Raw genomic sequence first — 15,782 nt, forward strand, 5'->3', positions numbered from 1 at the left:
ACTACTGTGGCAATGTGATTATCAAAGGAAAGACTACTGTCCACCTGGGTCCCAAGGTCTCATATCACACATTCAGTGTTAAGTAGACTGCTGCCTATATGGTAGTTCATGGGTACAGAGTTTTTACCAAAGGGGATGATAATGCACTTTCTGGCACTGAGTTTGAAGCCATGGCTCTGACACCAGGCATCTGTCTCAGTGAGGCCCTTCTGTAGGATGTCCACATCATTTGGGGACTCGACTACAGCTCCTAGTTTGCAGTCATCTGCGAACTTCATTAGCCAGTGGCCTTCTGTGTTAGCCTGTACTTCAGAGAAGTAGATACCAAACAGGAGAGGACCCAGGACTGAACTCTGTGGTACTCCACTTGTCACTGGTTTGAAGTCAGAGTTGGAATCTGCAACTTCTACAGTGTGGGTTCTGTCAGTGAGCCAGTTGGCAAACCATCTTGTGACGTAGGGATTTATACCTAGTTTAGTGAGTTTAGCTATAATTCTAGAATGGGGGAATGGGGGATGGTGTTGAAAGCCTTGGCGAGGTCAAGATAGGCTGTGTGAACCACTTTACCCTCATCTACGGCTTTGGTGACTGCCTCAAAGAAGTCGATCAGGTTCAGGAGGCATGATCTGCCTTTCACAAACTCGAACTGGGTGGGGTCCAGAGTTTGGAGGTTACCAATGTCTTTGTTTATGAGTTCCATGATGATACATTCCATGGCCTTGCAGACCAGGCTCATCAGGATAATAGGGTTATAGTTCCTGGGATCAGTGGTAGCTCCCCCTTTGTGGAGTGGGTAACTGTTTCTGTGCGCCATTCAGTGGGCACAAAGCCGGATGTGAGGCTATGACTGAACATGGTGCTTAGGTGGGGAGCCAGTTCGTTCTGAAGTTCATGTAAAACGCAGCCTGGGATGTTGTCCAGTCCCATGGATGCTGTGTTTTTGGATTTAAAGAGTGCAGCTTTTACCTTTGTAGTTGTGATTACAGGGACTCTGCATTCTTCCTGTATAGATATGGGCCCTTTAGGGGTTGAGAGAAGGTAAAGTTAGCACTGAACCTATCTGCCAAGATGTTGGGCATATCAGTTGGTTCTGTAATTTTCGTGCCTTTGTGCTGTAACTCAGAGCAGAACTGGGCATTGCCATTGAGATTCTTGACATAGCTATAGAATGCATTGTGGCTGTCCTTAGAATCAGTGGTGATTTTGTTTTCATAGCTAGCTTTGGATTATCTTATAAGGGATCTCAGCTTCTTACTAAAGCTGACCAGGGTAGCTCCTCCACTCATGGGATTTTACTCTCTTTTGCAAAAGATTCTTCCTTCTGTTGTAGTTTGTTTATGGCAGGGAACCACCAGATTGGCTTCCTTCTTTTAGAGGATAGCATCTTGGTTCTGTTTGGGATGGTACGATCCATGCACTCGTGTAAGTGCTTATAGAGTGCATTTGTGTAGGATTCAGCAGTTGTAACTGTATTGTCCATCTGCATCGGTGTCATGAAGTTCACCACTTCTGTCTTAAGAAGCATGAAGTTGGCTTTGGAGAAATTTTTTTACCATAGTTTCCTTAATGGGGGGTGGGGGCGGGATGTGGATATCTAGGGTGATTAGCTTATGGTTGGATCGGACCAACCAGGAGTTGACTTCAGGTGTGGAACACCAGTCACTCATGTTGGTAATGACTAGGTCTAGGATATTGTTGCCCCTGGTGGGGGTGTGGATAAGTTGATCCATGGCATTAGAATTTATGAATTCGAGAAAGCATTGAGCTGAAGAGTTGGTACATGACTAGTTTTCCCAGTTAATGGTGGGGTAGTTGAAATCACCCATTATTAGGGTGTTTGATTGAACCCTAATATTTTCCAGTATATCAAGAAAAGAGGAGTGGGAATCCTGCGGCATAGTGGGGGATCTGTAGAAAGCTACAATTTGGATTGCAGTTTTGCCCAGAGTTAGTTGCACTTGGATAACCTCCGATGCATTATGCTAAACAACTAGCCTGTGGGTGTGGATATCCTTAATGAATATGGACACACCTCCGCCTTTGGTGTTCCGGTCCAGGTTACATGGCCGAAAAGTGTGGTATGAGTTATAGCCTGGTAGTGCAGGCATGATCTCTGGAGCCTTGAACCAGATCTCAGTCACTGCACAGATAACAATGTTCTCCATTTTAAGGAGTGCCTCAAGTGAGTGCATTTTGAGATTTAGACTTCTAGCATTGAGTAGCATTACCCTCAGTTTTTGCTTGCCTGTTCCTGTTATGGTGATGAAATTGTCATTTGAACCTTGCCTAAAAAAGGCACTACAGGGGCGGCAAGAGCCTTAGCCAGTATCCGGAATCCCTGGGGTGACAGGTGCAGGCCATCTCCGGCAAAGCATCGTGGTCTGTCGACCATGTCGTCCCAGACAGACAGATACTCGATCCCCATAGAATGACACCAGAAGCTTAGCCAATTGCTGAAGTCAATCATTTTGTCCTTGTACTGCGGTATCATTCTGGGTGATGGCAGAATGCTACTCAGGGCTAGGGTCATATCTGCCTGGGCTACAAGAATGGAGAGCTCTTCCATGTCTCTTTTCATGTAGTCCAGGGAGGTACGTCTCAGGTCGTTCACACCAACATGGACAATGACAGAGTCATATTTGTACTTGTTGTGGAGTGACCTGAATGCATGGGTTATGTGGTGGATCCTGACACCCGACAGGTAGCTGACAGTAACCTTCTCCTTGTTTAGCCTAGTGAGTGGGACATCAGTGTGCCTGACTATAGAGTCACCTATGACTAGTGTGTTGGGTATGTTGTTTTGCCGTATGGGCTGTGGTTGAGTGGCACACTGAGTCTGTGGGCTATGTGTCATTTGGGTTGTGTTGGGGGGGTGGAGGTTGCTTGCGTTTCTGCTTTGGAGGTCTCTGTTGCTTGAACAGATTATTATTGAGAGCCTCCGCAAATGTTTTGGTGTTTCTATGTGTGGATTTTGGTGGTATAGATTTAGTGGGACTATGTGATGAGTGTGGTGTGGTGCAAGTGTTTACCTTCTCCTTTTGACTGTCAAGTTCAGTCTTGGTTGGAGAGAGCTTTACCCCCAGTTTGGCTAGATAAGTGCATCTCTCACAGGTTGTAGTGTTGGGTGGTAGGAGGAGAGGGTTGTCTGTGTACATGAGGCAGTTGCTACATTGCCCCAAGATGCCCAGATTCATCAGATAGACAGGAGAGAACACTGGGAGCTGACCCTTGGACATGCCTGAATATAAAACTGTTTTCCTCTAGATAAGTGAGGAAAGTGAGTACAAGAGCTGTTTTTCTCTAAGCAAGTGAGGAAAGTAAGTATAAAAACTGTTTTCCTCTAGGTAATGAGGAAGGTTGAGTGCTGTAGTAATTTATAGCTTATTTAGTGCTTATAACAAGTTCTGAACAAGTGCTGAGCATGAATAATCAAATTCAAGTGCTAAAACTAAGAATCTGTATCTGGACTAGACTAGTTACAGAAATGAAACAAGTGCAAATGCGGGCTTTTAAATCAGAAAGTTGAGAGAGATGGAAAAAATGCCCAAATGGCCAATAACTACAATTTCTGGGCCACAACCACTCCTTATGTGGTAGATAGGTTACCTAGTGCTTACCACTCCCACTGATAAGCTAGAAGGCTTCCCTCCATCACAGAAAGGCTTGGGGGGGGGGGCTCAGGAGCTTACAAACAGTCCTGGATGCAGCAAATCTGTATCTGGACTAGATTAGTTACAGGGGGGGGGGGGGGGGCAAGTGCAAACGCGGGCTTTTAAATCAGGAAGTTGAGGGAGAGATGGAAAAACTGCCCAAATGGCCAATAACTACAATTTCTGTGCCAGAAACCACTCCATATGTGGCAGATGGGTTACCTAGTGCTTACCACTCTCACTGATAAGCTAGCAGGCTTCCCTCCAACACAGAAAGGCTTGGGGGGCTCAGAAGCTTACAAACAGTCCTGGATTCAGAAAATCTGTGTCTGGACTAGACTAGTTACAGGATAGGTGGGAAACAAGTGCAAACGCGGGCTTTTAAACCAGACCTGACAAGTACCTAACAGTAATGCAGTGCATATTCAGCTAATTAGGAAATAATATAAGCAACAGAATAACAAATGAATATGTTATTACAATATTAATTGACTTACAAATAGGAATCTTCTTAGTACTTACTGTAGATGGAGTTATCTGCTCTACCAATAAGCTAATGGTACATTTTTTATGGATGAACCCATTCTCAGGAACAGATGTGCACCAAGGATAATACACATTGCAATTTCACAAGTCAGCAACTGCAGACTATTTCTTCTGTCAGTTCATCCATAACAAACACTTTACTGCAACCTGAAAAACAATTAAGATTTGGCACCCCCACTGCTAACTATATGCAGATGAGTATACACTTGCCCATTTAGAGGGAACTCCAATAGTCATGGACAGCTGGAAGTACTGCTCATCTGCAGGGGACAGACTGTCCTCTTTGCAAATCAACTGATATGCTAGGAATATTTGTTACATCTAACTTCAAGGACCCTCTTTGACGGATCCTACTGTTGGGACAAAACTCAAGCAGAAAGTCAGCAGGGTGGAAGGAGCTGGAGGATTACACCAGAACCAGTTGTGAAGTCAGAGTGCTAGGGAAAATGTAGCCAAAGTCATCATAGCTGGAACAGTAATGTCTTGGATGGCAAGTGCAGACCCAAAAGACTATGGTGATTGTGACTGCCGAAATAGACCAGGCAAATGCAGGAGGTACCTCCACTTACAGAGGAGCAGACTAGACCTCAGCTAAGGCCAGTGACTGAAACCATCGTGTGATGCAGAGGGCAAAATTATCAACTATTTATGAGCTTCCCCCGCTCTGGTAACACAGTGACAGTGAAACAAATCACTGATCCATGTAACTCACCAATAAATTCTTTATAGTGTGTATGCTGGGCAATTCCAGACACAAGCACCCCTCTCAAGGTAACAAATGAAAGACAGGGAATCAATACACAAACTAAAACCACCTACCTTCAACACAGAGGTAAGAATGAATTGAGGGGATCTGACTCCAGAATTGTGTGGAAATTACTTCCTATCCTTCAAAAGCTGAAAGAGAGGTGACAACAGTAAGAAGGAAGATTAACCCATGGATGAACTTCATAATCCAATATTCCAAGTAGAAGAAAAAGCAAGCCTATTAAAAATGAAGTCCAAATCCCCAGAAGTGAGGGATCTCCAAAGTGGGATAAAAGTACCACTCAAAAAGGGGCTGTTTGACTAGCCAGAGATAAACCTCAATTCTGTACTTCATCAGAAACTAATGGCAGAATAATACCCAGTAACTCAAAATGGAGACTATGAACAAACAAAATGTCTACAGGCTGACAAAGACACCTGAAGCAGACAATGTGGTAGCGCAAGGTAATGGTTCAACCATGAAAAGAAACAGATGCCCTTGGGACATAAGCAGAAGGATTCCCATGTAGCTTAATGTCTGGTTCCTGGGATCCAAAGTGAAAACCAATAGGGTCAGTGAAATTTGACATAAGCTAGGCACGAAGGATTGGACAAGTGCAACTTCAAAAAAATACATCTTTAGTATGATCCAGCAGGGTTTCCAAGAATATCTGAAGGGCAGGAGATCAAATCCTTGCTGGTTCCATATTGAAATGCTGGCACTTGTAACATCAATTGCCAGCACACTGGGAAAAATACTGAAAATCTAGGAGAACAGTGAATCTCAAACACTGCTCTTCTCTTTTAAACTTCATTTTAGCAAGGGGGTAAGAACCACCACATCCCCTGAACTTATATACACCAACTCAAAGATCACTGTACCTTGGAGAAAAGGGAATATTTTGAGAAATGCCAGTCTCTGACTTGGTATATGCAAGTCCATTTTTTCAGCCATTCAGTCTCCACATTATGGGAATCACTAAAATGGGTCCCAACATTTCAAATGGTTAGCATCCATGCCTGATGTAGCCACTAGGAAGGAACAGACAGACACATAAAGACAAGACAGTTAAGGCCCTAGCAACAAGACTCCATGTCCTGAAGGGTCAGTAACTCAAGCTATCAGGTTATAGGTCAACGGAACCTAAAGAAAAAGTAGGTGAGCTACCCACACCAACAGCCAACAGCTGAGAGTGACAGAAGAGCCACAGAAGGGTATAGCCATTTAAAATTAAGTAGTCAGGTAATGCTCTTAACTAAGAACTGGTGCACAAGGGTCCAAAATATGCAAAGGGCCCACTAAACCCACCAAAATGGCCACCTCCAACCCACCGATGTAAGTGTACCACTGCACTCAAAAGAAGGGACCAGTATTAATACGCAAAGGTGACCTAACACTCAAGAAAGGTCACAGCCTGAAGCCTTGTCCAGGCTAACAGGTCTTTGTGATGAGATTGCATCTCCTGATGAGGGAAGGGGTGAATGTGAAAGATGAAGTCACATCCTAGAAAGGAATATCCTATGGTGAGAGTCTAAAGAGACCCTGCAGGCAAACACAGCCAACCCCCACAGGACCACCACCGATACCCAAACAGAGGGGGTCTCACATGGGAAACACCAGCAGATGCAGGCAGGTCAAGCTACTATCTGGTTTTCCTCAGTGCATGGAGAGGAGATTTCTTTATCTAGGTTTCAGTCACTACTGTAAACACATGGAGAGGCTCTGGAGTCAAACAAACCTCAAAGGCACACTACCCCTACAGAGGGTAATGCCCACCCAGAGATCTAGTGGGACTACAGTGAAGCCCTCCCCACAAGGTAAATGTGCAAAGACTCTCAAGAAACTCATCCACCTCCAAGCAATACTGCAAGGAGGTCCCTTCCAGGGAGGGAAGACGCTAATCAAAGAACTAGGCACAGTAGTTGCCATGTTCTGAAGGGTGTATGGCTGTGAAGGAACTGTCCCTTCTCCAGGAAAGAAGCACCATTGATTGCCACAGTAAGGTCAAACCTTGGCTTGCCTCAAAAGCAACAGAGTATAAAGTACCCAAATAGTAGGCAAGGAAAAAAAAATCAGTTGGTGATGGGGCAGCCAAACAGCTGCAGCCATAATCCTGATAATCCTAATGGATTACTTTCACAGCAAGCCAGGCCAGGAGAGCTACCTGCTCTGCAAACAAGACTAGAGCCTGAAGCTCAGAGCGAAGGCTGGTAAAATACCTATATAGGTATCTGACTGATGCAGTGGAGGAGTTTAGCAATGGAAGAAGTGTCACTGATGGGTATGTGCAAGGATACAAATGCCTTCCCAAACAGTACACTCTTAAAGAAGGGAGCATTAAGAAAAGAAAATGGCATAGTTCATCCCCAAGGAATGAACACAACCAGAGTCACATCTTTCTGTTCAGACACACAGCAGAGCCTGCCACCCTTGCCATACCATCTATAAAGACCAAAAGACAACTGGTTACATGATAGCTCACCTTAGCAGATGCAGACTGGGTCAAAGTGAGGTCCTTCCTGATTCCAGACTCTAGCAAGCCCTTGGACTGACTCTACCAAGAAGAACTGGAACCTGAAAATGATATACACAAGACAAATTGGAACCTTGTAAAATTATATGCAAAGTGGAAAGTCAGGAGTTACAGTGTCAGACATCGGGAGGTAAAATGATATGCAAAGAGGAAAGTTGGGAGCCACAGTGTCAGACATTGGGAGGAAATAGACAATGGTCTCTGGGACAGCAATGGCCCACTGAGACCATGAAGAAATAAACTATGGGTGTTTAGAAAAAAGCTCATCCAAACTTCCAGGTGCTGATACAAATGCTCCATCCCTCTTAATGGTTATGAGGCTGACACTGCCTCCTGACCTCCAAGACAAATTCTTCAAAGGCTGCCATCAACGGAAGGATGACTAGTAGGGGCTAAAAGACCCTGCACCTCAAAAACAGCATGAAGGACAGGTCATGCAAGGCCATATACATCAGAGGTTCTCCTAAACTGACAGGTCATCCATTGAACAGCTTAAGGAATCCAAGGTCTTCTGGGTCTGATCCATCTTAGCAAAAAGGACCTCCTTATCATTAGACTCGCATGGGAAGCCAATGAGGAAGGAGTCCCGCAGGATTCCACAGAGTCTCTTCTGAATGTGCTATGTGTGAGTATAGGATATTGGGCAGCTCTGGGCCTGTGCTGATCTCCTTGTGTGCAAACAATGGTGTCAAGAGTACAGACTTGCGGTCTTGCACATTATATCTCTTTAACCATTGCCTTACTGAGTCACACTAATTAAAAATGAATTTATACCTTACAGCCTGTTGTATATATGGTTTATATTTTTACAACAGGAATGAAACAAAGGAACTTTCTGTATTTGGTACACTTATACTACCTCTGTCTTTTTCAATTAACACTCAATTACAGACAGACTTTCTACAAGTGTAATTGTTGTGCTGGATGTAGTAGTGTAGTAGTGGTGGTGGTGGTGGTGGTGGCAGGGTAGGTGAAAGGAGTGTAAACAACTGATTAGCACACAGCCTGGGGAGAAGTTGGACATGTCTGTACGACTTTGAGGTGGCAGTGATAAGAGATGGGATAGGCGATGGTTAATAAGAAGTACTTAGAAGGTGTCTAACCTGAAAATCGTCAACAGAAGGCATTGACCTATTAGTTGTTCTCCTCTTGTGCCACTGTCGGAGGGTGTCTCTTGTTTCAGAGCTCAATAATCTGGCAGCTTGTTCTTCTTGAAAATTCTTAATCAAAGACATTGCTCCATATGCACTGGTCAAGTAATATCCTCCTACAAAAGGTGAGAAAATAGCATGTTATCTTGCAGTATGAGACACTGTACAACAGCAGAAATATATGCAGTGCATATTTACATGTACAAGGTTACCACTCAAGTCAACATGGAGGTAAAACAGAAAACTATTTTATCTCAACTTCTACTTATTTGTAAGAAACTGAACAATTTTGTAATTTTATTGATGCGCATTAGCAAAACAAACATTGTGGAACTGGACATTAAATTTTCAATGAAGCAAGAAAAGCTAGTTTTGCCCTACAAAGAAACATTTACTGCCAATTGTCTGTATGCTTCTAAATGACATATCTCAAAATGAGGGATATCATCTCATTATGGAAAATATTTGTGTGTCCAAAGAAATGGCACATAGAATTTAATGATTTTCTTTTGTTGGTGGACAATAGCATGTGCAGACACAAGGCACAACATTATTCCAGTGACATTAATGTAGGACGAGCATTTTGGCAAAACAAACACATTACTACAGGGCAGACAGACAATATGATAGGTATTTTATGTAATAAACATGAAAAACAGCAAGGAAAAAAGCACACACACTTGTTACTAGACATTGGTACTTGACCAGGGAAGTTGGGAGACTAACACATGAGCACTGGCCCTTGTTTTTGGTGGATGGAAATTAGGTGACATCATCTCAGTTACAACACAAATATCTTTTAGCAGATATAAACATTTAGAAAATATATATTTAAGCTATAGAGCCAAGAACCTGGAAATGAAATAACAGAAAACAAATGGGTCCGCCAACCATGTGGCACATATACCAAATGTGAGAAGGAGAACATTAGTTATCCTTTACTATTAATGACAACTGACACTGTACTTGTGATATCTATGAGTGTAACAATGTGATGGATCTTAGCTGATTTTTGTGAATGTGATACGGTTTACACTGGTGAAACTAAATGTAAAGATTACAGTATGACTCTATTATAAGACTTAAGAGTTGTATCACACCTTAAAAAAGTCTGAGCCCATTGTATGCATATTGTATGCATCCCTTAATACACATACCTTTGTGTAAAAGAACTGTGACATACAGTACTGTTGCCAGAATTTATTTCACCTGAGCAGTCAAGCATCAGAGCTACATGCAATCAAAATAAAGTGGTGTGTGTGTTCATGTGTGTGCATGTGTGCACATTTGAAAAACTTTCACCTTAAAATAAAAGTGTAGTTATCAGTTCTTTCCATAGTAACACATACAAAAGCTATGAAAAGTTTAAATGTACAGTGATTCTGCAACTTTAGGTCTAAAAAAATATATGAGTTTCTGCAGAAAAGTGATTCTTTTTTTAAAACGAAACCAGGTTATGTCTTAAGATGTGAAGACATTTATGCTGTGATTCCAACACAAACATCTCATACAATTAATATCAAAATGCAACAGTCTATTGGCAATACGCAGCTAACAATGTATTCTTAAAGGGAGCGCAGGTTGCCTATGGCTATAGTTGGGACAAATACACAGCAAACTATATACTGCTATAGATGTTTGGTTGCCTTGGTACCATTAATACATTCCTTTTCCATACCTACTCACAGTGACATCACCAAGTGTATGTTGCAGCTGGAGGACTACTAAACAGCAATGTGCATAACAATAAAAGAAAGTAAGAAAGTAATTTGAGGAAGTTCATGTAAGAAAGTAATTTGAGGAAGAGGATTCCATCCTTAAATTCATTCCAGAGTAAGGTGGAATGAATTTAAGGATGGAATCCTCTTCCACAAATCTTTACATGAAGGTGACATCCTACCAGAAAACATGGGCGAACAACTAGGTAGAAATCATTAGTTCATTGCCTTGTAAGTTTGCAACACTGGCTAGCCAGTGCTAAATATTATTACTGAATGGATCTCCACTCAGGATAATCTTAAAACAGTGTACATAAAAATACTTACACTGTAACGTGCAGCTGGAGCTCCATTTTGCAAAGTTACACACTGGTCTAATTAAAGGGCAGTATTCATCTGAAGTGATGAATGCTGTTTTCTTATCCTAAGGACAGACACGCATTTGTGTGTGGTATGAGAACAAGATACCATCCAGTGGTATTTTACTTTGAACTCACAGATAATAGGGTCCCAAGACAGTAAACAAGGCTGCATGGTTCTGCAGCTTGAATAATTTCTTGGTATAGCACCCCTGAACTGTGACTGTTCAAAACTAACACCTTAAACTAAGCTAACTTAGAAGTAACAGACTTCTTTACATAAGATCATGTAATAAAATCCACAGCAACATACCCATTCATCAGAGTCTTGTACGTTTTGTTAACTGTACTGAAAATATGATGCCATGTGAATGAGTTCTGGAACTAACCTCGGGAACTTGGTAAAATGTTACTATTTTGTTTTGAAAATAACATTTGTTTGATTTGATCTTCACGCCTTAACACATATCTTCCACAGACACATTAAAACATTAGCAGTTCAGCATATATTAGTTTATAATGAAAAGGTTTTCAGACTGTTCTAGTATTTTTTGTTGTTCTCAACTTTCAATATATACTGAAGCTAACAGAAGTATATGTTCTGTACGCCAGCTGAGTTAGCCAATTGCCTTCTTTTCTAACCAGTGGTGCAGTAATAAGCATGTGACATCTGTGCCAAATAGGAGGGGAACCTAGTTCCAGATATACAAAATATGTGGTTACCTACATCTTCTAACCCTAGTGAGTGACTTTGTTTACCACTGTTTTACTCAATGTGGCATGTTGAAATGGAGGGCTACACGACAAACTATATGCATGTACAGCATTTTCCAATATAGTCAAATTTAACATGGCCTGGGTACTACTGAAAACTTGACATGTCAGAATCATTCTCATATCAAGTAATAAATAAATGAAGAATTTCTTCTAGTGAGATGATCAAGGTGAAGGTGAGACACAGGGTAATGCAGCCAAAATAATCAACATAATGTTTACTATAGCAGAAGCTGCAGCTGTCTCCCCCCACAAAAAAAAAAAAAAAAAAAAAAAAAAAAAAAAACTGGCTAAAACATTATTTCAACAAATGGAAATTCCAGTGTTTCATTTTCAGTACCTCGTAAAATGTCTAAGTAAATTACCCGAAACATTACTTGACATAATAACTGAAAGATGGAAGGGTGGAAAGCTTTCCATCTACAAGAAGCTGGAGTGGTGATTATAAGCCCAACATTCTGTCAATGTTTAAATTTAGTCTGAAGAAATTAAATGGCCAAAGCAGTAAACAATGTTTGCTGAAGAATTCTTCAAAACCATGCAGTGGTGTTTACCTTAGCCTAATGGCTTTTTTGTGTTAATAATTGCCTAGCTTTGGAACTTTTCCCTAGAAAAGGAAACTTCCTGATGTGTACTTGTGGAGAGAAGAAAGGCTTACTTGCAAAAGCTGACATTAAGCTTTGCATACTCCTCTTTCTGTTAATATTAACCTGGAAATTCCACTGAGGACACAAAACAATTTCAGCGAGTTGTGGGTAACAACAGATTCATTTGTTAATGCTCCTCTCTCCTGCAAGGAAGTATATATAATGGATAAACCTATTTGGGTCAACTACCACGAGGACACATTGACACCATAATATCCAAACAGTTAGCCACGTATACAGTCATGTAAATCAACTTATCACTTGGCCATCTGAGACTGAATGTTGTTTTATGGATGTGAAACGCTAGTTTAAGCAGAAGGGACACCCTTCATTCTCTGCATTTTATCTCTCCAACCACTAGGTATGAAATATTACCCTGTATCTAACCCAGTCAGTAAAGTGTGCATAAATAAATTAAAAATAAACAAAATAAAATATATATTACAATGTAACTGATCTACACTGTCCCAGAAAAAAGTGATGATTCCTATTAGAAAATGGGACCTTTATAAAGAAGAAAAGGAATAAAGCCTCTGCAGTACAAATGGAAAAACAAAGAGCGGTTGTGTAAGTAAACTTACTGTAACAACAGATTTTCAAATGATCACTGCTACAGAAACCTAAGCCATGTGGATTATATCATTCAAGAATATAACTGCCAGACAGTTTCCAAAGCTTCATCTTCCACTCACGCAAACCATTTGACAGGAGCTATTCTGTCTAAAAGTCTGATATGGGTGTTCACCCCTTCAGAACTTTCACAGCAACTGACAGAGGGAGGCTGAATCTTGACAGGACACAGCTAGGTGTCAAAAGGACATGAATGTCTATACCCTGAGAAAAAAATACATTACACAATATGGGGGATGGAAGGAGGGAGTGACTACTTCAGCAGTGATCATTTGAACACCTACTGTTACAGTAAGTTTTTTTTGTACAATTGTGCTATGTTCACCATATTGATCACTACTGATACATAAGATGTATGTATCCCAAAGACCACCCCTTCTCTGGAACAGGTTCTCCATCCAAGTAGCCTAAGTTAGTGGTGTAGCCAGAAAATTCCATTTTGTGCTCACAAACTCATTTTACTGTCCCTAATCCACCTGACATTTAAAAAAATGGACACATCTTTCAAACTGTTGCCTCCACCCAGCAGTTAATAAATGTACACATAGTTTTAGAGCGCCTTCTGTGAGGAGTCTGTATGTCTTCCCTGCAGTCGAGTGAGTTTTAAAGATATGCAGGTAAGTGTGTGTGTGTGTGTGTGTGTGTGTGTGTGTGTGTGTGTGTGTGTGTGTGCATATGTCTTCTGTGAAAGTTGGGTGCCGGGCTGGCAACTGGATACTGTAAAAACTCCACTGCCAATCAATCTGCGAACAGGTGATCTGCTGTGGCAAAAGACACTGTTGTAGTTTCAGATTAGTAATCCTAGCTGTCAGCAAGTTATATACCTGCTGTTAGAAGCGTCACTTCTGACAGTTGTACACATAATATAGTTTGAAAAAGCTACAATGTTTCTGAATGATATAAAGAAAAATGCACTCTATAGAGTACAAAGAGTATGCCTGGCTACACCCTTGGCCTAAACTACATGGGTAGATTACCTTAGTTTACTACATTTGGGAGCTGGAAGTGGAAGGGTCCAGGAGTCCCTACAGAATAGTCCTAGCAAAACCTGATCTAGACCTACAGAAGGAATCAAGCTTGTAGTGTTGTGTAAAAGTACGGAGGATCAAGTCACTGCTTCTTACAACAATTCTAGAGTCTACCCCCTTCAAAAAAAAACATGAATGAAGCCATGACCCTGGTAGAATAAGCCTTGACCCTGCCTGGAATAATTTTGTTGTGGTGGAAGCAAACGGTAAACGCTTGAGACAACCATTATGAAACAGTCTGCTTTGATACTGGTTGTCCCTTCTTCTTACCTTCACAAGAGATGAACAACTTATCTGAAGATCTGAAAGATTTTACCCTGTCAAGATAATGTTGGAGTTATCTGTGAATGTCCAAGGTGTGGAGAATCCTTTCTATCTCATTTTTGGATTCAGGGAAGAAAACAGGAAGATAGACAGTTTGGCTTAAAGTAAAATCAAACAGACTTCAGGCATAAAAGTAGGATTAGTCCTCAAAGTAACTGTGTCCCTGTGAAAATGAGACAATGCTGACACACCATAACACCTTGCAACTCGGACACTTTTCTTGTAGAGGTCAGAAGAATCAGTAAAACAGCTTTTCATGTTAAGAACCTAAAGCCAGCCAGATGAGCTGCTTCAAATGGAGCAAGTGTTAATTTCTTTAACACAAAATTAACATCGTAAGAATTTCTTGGAGGTCTGTAATGCAAAACGCTTTTCAAAAACATTTTCACATGAGAATGCACTGAAAGAGGGGGATCCATGGGCAGACATGCTGAAATGGCTGAAAAATATCCCCTTTGTTATGTACCTATTCAGGCACATCCAATAACTGGAATGTCCATAGAGGTTCCTCATGAAAAGAATACAGGGTGAGTAATATGTCCTACTCAGACCACCTCAAAACCCTATCCCTGAATTCTGTCTCCTTCAGGCAATTGAGGGGAGATCTATGCCTAGCATACAAGGCATTGATGGACCTCACCGTGTTGGATCTCCTACATATCCACAAAACAAGCAACACCAGAATTACTCATTTAAAGACTTAAATCTTGCTTGTGAAAGTAATAGGATGGGAGTGTATCCAAGAGACCACCCCGTCTCCTGACCAGGCTCCACATCCATGTAAACCAGAGCTCTTCCTTAACCCAATTCAACTGTAGCTTGGACAATTGGATGGGGAAATGGAAATTCATCCTTGGTTTGGCACGGTCTTTAATGCACACAGGCAGATTGTAAGTGGTTCATCTCCCAGGCCTTTGCTTGTAAATGTTTCATCTCCCAAGCCTCTGTTTACACTTATCAAGGGCAACCAGAACTTGCAGAGATTTGGGATGTGATGTATGGCTAGGCTTAAAAAGACCCTATTGGTTGTTGTCTACACACTTGTGAACAAATGAACCTAGACAGAGACAGGCCATAGGGCAGAAACTCACACAAATACTGTAAAACTAAAGCAGCACTAGACCTGAATGGGTGCTGGTTATATTGTTAGCACCAACCATACCTTGGAACCGTACCAAATTACTCAGTTTTTCTGAGTTTTGGGGTCCAAATGATGGGGTGACAAATTTCCCAAGTGGCACCGCTTCATTTCTGATTTTTTTCCAGCTTTTTGTTTTGAAATTTTTTTTTGCAATTTTGAGCTGACGTCATCACGTGCGTGATGACGTCAGCTCCGTCAGCCTGTCGGAACTGAGCTCAAGGGCTCACGTCCACAAATGTCCGGCTGTTTGAATGGAATGGATGTATCTGCGCTGAGAACGGAGTGTATTGCTGCATGGATCTATCTGCTGCTGCAGAGAACGGAAATGAAACAACTGCTACTTTATTTTTGCAAGGAGAAGGAACTGCTGTGCGCTGCATGGAGAATGGACTTTATTTATTTTTATTTGTTTATTTTACATTTGTTTAAACTTGACTTGACTGCGGAAAGGAAACAACTGCTGTCTGCTGCAAGAACGGGACTTAATTTTCGCAAGGAGAAGGAGAAACAACTGCTGTGAGCTGAACGGGACT

At 41.5% G+C, this 15,782-nt stretch overlaps 1 protein-coding gene across 7 annotated transcripts in view; it reads right to left on the minus strand.

Moving 5' to 3' along the window:
* The window catches only part of RIN2 (Ras and Rab interactor 2), a 491,380-nt gene that overhangs the window by 3,345 nt on the left and 472,253 nt on the right, over positions 1 to 15,782 (minus strand). For 6 of the 7 annotated variants that reach the window (XM_044057036.1, XM_044057028.1, XM_044057062.1 and 3 more), the window contains exon 10: positions 8,581 to 8,744. In XM_044057036.1, the coding sequence (XP_043912971.1) occupies positions 8,581 to 8,744 (164 nt within the window). Of the gene's footprint in view, positions 1 to 7,426; positions 7,519 to 8,580; positions 8,745 to 15,782 lie in introns of all 7 variants that reach the window. The other variant, XR_006362851.1, reaches the window with a different exon arrangement.

Source organism: Protopterus annectens, chromosome 1.part2 (assembly GCF_019279795.1).
Source record: "Protopterus annectens isolate FY-2018-M chromosome 1.part2, PAN1.0, whole genome shotgun sequence".
Lineage (NCBI taxonomy): Eukaryota > Metazoa > Chordata > Ceratodontiformes > Protopteridae > Protopterus > Protopterus annectens.